Source organism: Callorhinus ursinus, unplaced genomic scaffold (assembly GCF_003265705.2).
Source record: "Callorhinus ursinus isolate GAN/ISIS: 27379988/994484 unplaced genomic scaffold, GSC_fseal_2.0 scaffold21, whole genome shotgun sequence".
In the NCBI taxonomy this organism is placed as follows: domain Eukaryota; kingdom Metazoa; phylum Chordata; class Mammalia; order Carnivora; family Otariidae; genus Callorhinus; species Callorhinus ursinus.
The window spans coordinates 27,402,974-27,409,979 of NW_027397083.1; the positions used below are offsets into that span (position 1 = coordinate 27,402,974).

The 7,006-nt window shown below is 42.0% G+C and overlaps 1 protein-coding gene across 6 annotated transcripts in view; it reads right to left on the bottom strand.

Moving 5' to 3' along the window:
- PRMT3 (protein arginine methyltransferase 3) overlaps positions 1–4,947 on the bottom strand; it is a 141,755-nt gene extending 136,808 nt beyond the window's left edge. For 2 of the 6 annotated variants that reach the window (XR_012381862.1, XM_073904852.1), the window contains exons 1-5: positions 4,756–4,947; positions 4,380–4,515; positions 2,720–2,802; positions 1,218–1,267; positions 504–606 (exon numbers count right to left, since the gene is read on the bottom strand). Coding sequence is in view for 5 of the 6 variants with exons in the window: in XM_073904852.1 (XP_073760953.1) it covers positions 504–606; positions 1,218–1,267; positions 2,720–2,802; positions 4,380–4,515; positions 4,756–4,783 (400 nt within the window). In the remaining variant the exon portion in view is untranslated. Of the gene's footprint in view, positions 1–503; positions 607–1,217; positions 1,268–2,719; positions 2,803–4,187; positions 4,321–4,379; positions 4,516–4,755 lie in introns of those variants that run through there. The other 4 variants (XM_025878546.2, XM_073904853.1, XM_073904855.1 and 1 more) reach the window with 4 other exon arrangements.
- Between the last annotated feature and the right edge of the window lie 2,059 nt (positions 4,948–7,006).

A 7,006-nucleotide genomic window follows, 5' to 3' on the forward strand; every position in this document is an offset into this window, starting at 1 on the left:
GGGAAAAAAAAACTCAGTAAATTAGATGTCTTAAAAAAAATCAATTATCTCATCTAAATATATCAGACAAAAGCAGCAAATATTACTAAATCTACTTTAAAATTACTTTGAAGCAGAAAAAAATAAAAAAATAAAATTATTTTTAATCAGTAGATTTAAAAATTTTGGTTAATTTAAATTAAAAATTTAGTTAATTTAACTAAATTAAAATTTTAGTCAATTTTAGTAGAAAAATTAGTCTACAACTAAAAATTATTTTCTCAAGTATCCCGATGTTTCAGAACATCTAGTACACAGTAAAGAAATTCGTATTTCTAAATTTCTCTCTAGTAATGGTCAGTGTAATTATCAGTTCTTAAATAACTTAACTTTGCTATTGAAACCAACTACCTAGCAAGGTCTTTAAAGAATTAAGGAGACGATATATTTTCTTAGAAAACTTAACCACCATTTGCCATTACAAATGACCCTATGTTAAAGTAGACCCAGTATGTTCATCTTACCAAACTGAAGTAATAGGTCATCTTCTAATACTGGCTTCAAATACTCTTCTTTCTCCCAAGGCACTGGGTTGTATATGGAATTCATATACTCAACTGTAGGATTCTGGACGTAAAATTAATTGCATGTTTTTTCATTGCATATAATCACAACTCCGCCCCGGAAAAAATAGGAAAATTAAGCCCACCAAAAAGGAATCATGTCTACTTCACATAAAATCTCTATTTAAGGAGTCTATGTTCACCTGTCATTTCATTAACCTGATTGGATGATTGCTTAGATTAAGCAATATGATTTTACACACTTTTTTATTGTTTGGATTTGGGGGAAGTAGCATCATAAACATTCATTAGAACAGGAGAGAAAAAAGGACTAAGTATTTAAAAAATAGAACAAGAAGGCAACCACAGTACTTGAAATCACACTAGAAATTATTTCTGATTTAGGGAAATATTGGGTATCAGTATTACCTGACACTGAATTACTTTTGCACATAAAATCAATTCACCTCTGGGACACAGTTAAAAATGATAACTTTACTAAGCATGGTGTGTATTCATTTACTTGGTGCTGTATGTTGTACTAGTTCCTAAAGTCCAGGATTCCCCCAATATGAGGATTATATAGTTCTTTGTATTCTTCTAAAATCAACACACCAATAGTCACTGTGGTATTTTAGTTTCCAAACAAAATTGTAAATTAAGCTACCGACTTACCTTAAGTCTAATAAAATTTATTAGTTTAATGTATCCATAAAATTCAAGTCCTAATGGGGAAAAAAAAGATAATTCACCTATTTTAATATGAGTTTTGTTTAACTGACCTATTCTATAGAGGCTTCTCTGGTAAGATAACAACCTCTAACCTACAACTTAAAAATATTTTAAATTTCTTATTAAGAACTAGAAATAGTGACTTAAATACTTCTGAAAATTTTAACTGAGAAACAGCCACATGGATAACAGTTTTTAATGTTTTTCTTGCATTTTTAAAAAGCAGGAAATTACTTTTTAGAATTCAAATCCTCATTTGTAAGAACAAAACAAATCAGGAAAATTCGGTTGTAGATTTTACCAAGTATTTGGCAGCTGATATTGGAGCCAGAAGTCTCTAAATTCCCTACATTTAGGGTACCTACCAAATTACAATTTTGCCTGGACATGGAGTATATAAAGTATACTAGCTTTTACATGAAGTTAAATAATATAAATTAAAAAACAATGAGGCTTGTTCTCTTTCCAGAAATGAAGCACTGTTTAAAGCAAGGAAAAGCAACAGGCTATCTAACCAACTGGGTATTAGTTGTTGTGAGAAATGTTGTCATAAGAAACATAAGAGCATTTAAAAATGTTTTATATGCACAACAGCATACAAAAACCTCTATTTGTTAAGTGAAAAAAAATTACAAAATTATATTTAAGGTATGATTCCAATTCAGTTTAAAAATGCACATAAAAAAACCCAGTAAGTCATTCATGTCTTACAAAAGCAGAATTATATTTAAGGTAGGATTCCAATTCAGTTTAAAAATGCACATAAAAAAACCCAGTAAGTCATTCATGTCTTACAAAAGCAGTTGTGGTTGAATTTGATTTATAAACATATTTTATCACATATTTAATGTCTTTTCTAGTTGATAGCAAATATAGGGACTAAAAAAAAACCAATTCTGTATTTAGTTAATTTTAGTGGAATCATGTAACTCTTCTGCATCCATTTAAAGAAGAAGACTTTAATTATAAGGGAAGTATGCTCAAATGCAAGTTTCAAAAGAATCATCTAAATATTTTGTTCATCACCTTAACTTCATCACTCCTTTTTCTATACTCTTGCCAAACTCAACCCTGTATGCCCTGAAGTTCATGTTATGCTTCGACCTGGTAAGCTTTTTTCACAATGACCCACTTCCTTTTCCAAAGTCCACCTCCATCCTTGCTCTCCCTAATTCTAATATGATAAAAATGCAATCACATGCCAAGGTTGTTTTTCCTTTTTAGTTGTGGTCAATATAATCTTAAATATAGTGAATCTCATCTAGAAGAATGACTTATAATTAGTCCTCCCTCAAAGGCTACTTGTCCAAACAACTTCGTAAGATAGGTTGCTGTTATATTTTTCACTACATTGAGCTTGTGTAGGAAAGGAAAGATCTGGAAGAATATAAAGTTTGAACTTAAATTTCACAACTAAAATTCTCTTTATTCTAAAAAATACTCACCATGTTTATGGACCATGTTATCAATATTAAATTGATGCTCAGACTTACAGTGTGAAAACGTTTCTTCAGCAGATGTAAATAACCTGAAAAATCAAATAATAACTTTATGAAATAGTTCCCTCAAAAGTCTAAATATTGATTTCATGTTAAATATGTATCCCCCATTCTGCTGATTCCTATTTTATATCCAATTAAGAAAAAACAAACACCTGTAGATGAGAGGGACCCAGCATTTCTAAAGGGAATTAGTACTTCTGAGTCCCGTGTTACACCCTACACTAACTACATTTTAAATGTCAAGGTTAATTTATTTGCCAAATAGCAGCACTGAATTTATCAAAAGGCTTTTAAGGAAGAGAACTCCCTTTGATAGATTGTTTCTCTCGATATGAAAATTCCCTACAGAAGATTCTTTTCTGCTCTGTGTCAATGCTGCTTCCAGAGGCTTTGAACTGTGACAGCTCAGACTCCTTTTAGAAATAAAGCATAAAATGTAATTTTTATAGGTGGCATATTCCCAAAGTGATCCTGTAGTGTTCCGAAAGTACTTGTGTTACAGACATTGTGAGGACCAAGCCTCTCTATTATGTGACCTGCAAAACTGAAGAATACTTAAGGTAGGAATACACAGAGGAGGAGCTGCATACCTCTGTACGCCCAGCCCATATGCAGCAGTTAGTTTTCAACAAATGTTTACTTTGCTGTACTTAGCCTATTACAAAGAAGTACAACCCTGATGCTCAAAAAATATTATTTTATGACAACTGGTGTATATGGAGACATTCTGTACCTATGCAAAGGGCGCTACATGCGAGAACAATGACAATCAGGAGGAACGAATACACCACCAATCAGCACCATGCCCAGATTTATGGGCAACTGGAAAATGTTTATTCAGGTAACACTGGCCAATGCCAAGCAGGCCTCTTTCACGCCCACCTGTCCAGAAAGTCGACCAAAGTTAAAGCTTACTGAGATGAAGAGGCAGAATTTTAGGTGGAAAAAAAACATGGATTTGGATATAAGACAAACCACAGCTTTGTGACCTTGAACAAATTACTGACAGCATCGTCTTTTTCCTAAGTGAAAAAGGCATCAATTCCTTTCCCTTCAATGGGTGGGAAGCCCCTACCTAAGGTGATTCTTCAGACGGCTCCAGTGGAAATATTACAGCTGAGAAGCTCGGTACTCATTAATGAAGTATAGAATGATAAAGCTGGAAGGGTCCTGAGGGATTATGTGGTTTAGTGACTGGCAAACTTGTTCCTCGTTAGAATCACCTCAGAAAATGCCTTTATAAAAAGAGAAGGTTCCTAGGCCCCACCCCTGATTTAGGAGGGCTGTGGCGCAGGCTTCAGCATCTTTTTCAAGTCTCAAGTGACCAGGGCGCACAACTAGGTCTGGGAACCACGGATGCAGATTTCACACAAGGGGCAACTGAGGCCTGTGGAAGAGAAGCTAGCCTAACCTGGCTTCCAGTTCATGGCTCTTCCCTCGACAGCACTGTGCTTCCTCCTTTTCTCAACAAACCCTCACTCCACACCACCCGTTCAAGGATTCGCGGGCAGGCCGCTCGGGCTGGACTTCAGACGAACGGACCACACGGGCCCACGGGGCCCGGGCACCCTACGGGTGGCGCGTGGCACTGAGGAAGACGAACCTGTCACAGAACAGGCAGGGGGTCTGCTGCTTGTCGTGGGGGAGCTCAGCATCGTCCTCGTCCTCCCAGGCGGCCTCGTCACCGCTGTCGGACAGCTCCGGCAGGTCGTCCTCGTCCGCCACAGCGCCCCGGCCGCCTAGCACACGCAAACGATCAGCCCTGCCCCGGACGGACACCAGTGCGAGCCGGGCGCACGAGGAGCGGGGTAGGGGGTGCGCTGCCCTCCTCCCCGCTCCCCCGCGGCCCTCGCCCGCGCCTCCCCTACCCTCCCAGCCAGGCCACCGTCCCGCACCGCAGCCGGGAGGGGAGGGTCTTTCTCCCGCCCGGCGGCCTGCGTGCCGGGCGAAAAGGGCGCTAAGGAGTCGGGGATACCCACCCGCAGCGCCCGACGCTAACGAGCACATGGCTGTGTTGCCCCGGAATCTCGCGCGCCTGGGGGCGGGGACCCGGCTGGACAGCGTGCGCGCAGCCGCCGCCGAGCAAGCCGGACCCGGAACCCTGCGAACGAGCGCGAGCGCAAGGCAGGGACGGAACTCGGGGAGCCTAAATGTCGCCAACAAACGCGAGAACGCGCGCGCGCCGGCTTGGAAGCGCTTCCGGCCTCGAGGCCGTGGTTGTTGGTCACGTGAGTTGGGGGCGGGGCGGGAGCCGGTGCTCCGCTTCCGCCAGCGGCAAGGGTGATGTATCGCGCGCCGAGTAGGCGCTGAAAGCTGGACCGAACGCCGCAGACCCTGATGTGTCTTTTGTCTCCTCCTCGCGCTGCGGCAGGTTTTAGCGGGAGGCCCTCCCCTGCGCCCCTGAGCCCAGAGACGCAGGCGCCCAGCGGTTTTGCGATGGGCTCCGCGCCCTCTGTGCGTCTCTTATTCGAGGAATAGGCCGTTAGTGGAGGGGGCGGACTACCCGCGGCGCCCTCTGTTGGCGGAGAAACGGAGCGCAAGTAAGGGCCTGAGACTCGACTCTGGTTCCTGGGCTCCCTGATTCCCTTGGGGTGCAGCAGGGTGGGGAGACAAGACTGCAGGAGCCAGTGTGGGGGTACAGAGCACACATAGGTGCCAAAGCCTGGAGGACTGTTTTAAGGATTTTAGTCTTTAAAGTGCAGTGGTTAAGTGAGAGCATGGACTCCGATCCAACCTAGTCAGTCTGAATCCTACGTCTGTCACTTTGTCACTCTGATCTTGAGCAACATCAAGACCTCTCACCGCCTCCACTTCCTCACCTACAAAACAAGGATAATAACCGCACTAGCCACAGAGCCACTCTAAGGACAAAATGACTTAATACATGTAAAGTGCTTAGACGTCAAGTGTTAACTTTATCCTAAACAATGGGAAGCAGCAGGTCAGCTAAAGGTTATCTTTATCCTAAACAGTGGGAAGCAGCTGACCTGCTGGGTTAAGCGAGGGAGTTGCTCTTCCATACGTTTAGAAAGTGACATAATGGCTGCTGGGTGGGAAAAACACAAACATTGCGTGCTTCATGCCTTTTTTCCCCTTCCTAACATCTACTCAAACCACAGAATGCTTTGTTAGGTGGGAGCGGGCAGCAGTAATTTCAGTAGGTAATTGACCAAGCTCTAGTTCCAGAGACTGGCACATGTTTATCCAATTAAATTGACTACCTTGGCCTACCAGGCTCCACATAACCCTGCCTGACTTCCATGTCAACCCAACCCTTCACCCACCCTCCAGCCTTTAATCATTTTCACACCTCAAGGCTTTTGCTAAGAATGCTCTACAAATACAAACCACCATTTCTCAACAAGTTTCCACTGTCTTTCCAGCAGCCCTGTTAGTTTCTTACTGAGCATGTACCATTTGCTTGTTTTTCTTTCTTTCTTTTTTTGGTTTTACCCCCAACGCTGTGCCTTGTCTCAAAGGGCCTTGTCTCTTTGCTTTCATTTCTCTGTCACATAATAGATGGCCTAACTCACAGTTGGTACTTGGTAAATTTACTGAGTGAAAATGATGCCTTATATTGCTCAACTCTTCTGAATGTACTCCTCTATCTTATCTGTAGAGGACAGAATGTATCAAGTATTAGTTTTGAATATTTGTCCTTATATTGCCAGAATAGCTGCTGGCTCCAATAGGTTAAACTTACTGTTCCCTGATGTATCCACACTGCCTGTGTGTCCAGGAGTGCTTAGGAAGCATTCAGTATGCTGAATTAAATAATTCAAGGCCTCTGGTACCTGGGCCCATCCACCTTTTTGCTTTATCCTTCCAACATAAACTCCTTCTCCAGCATGGGCCACCTTCTCCGTGTGTGTATAACATTTGGAGGGATATCTGCTCAGTTCCTTTGTAACACCCAGTCAGTCAATGTTAACACACTAAAGTAAATAACACACAGTCTAGGAGGGTGACTGAGCCAGAATCTTGTCCCTTTAAGTTTTTGTCTCACCACGATGCTGGGTTTGGGAGGGAGCCACTTTCCTTTCTAATCCAAAGATGAACACAGACAGACCCTACCCGTGACATCCCATCTCACTATTGAGACCAGAATAGGAAGTTGAACGTGACCTGACAGAAGGTTTTGTGGGTAAGAAAATAACATAGAGAGGATAACTTAAAATTAGCCACTGTGGGTAGCTTTTAGAGCCCACAGGCCTCAGGATGTCCCTATAG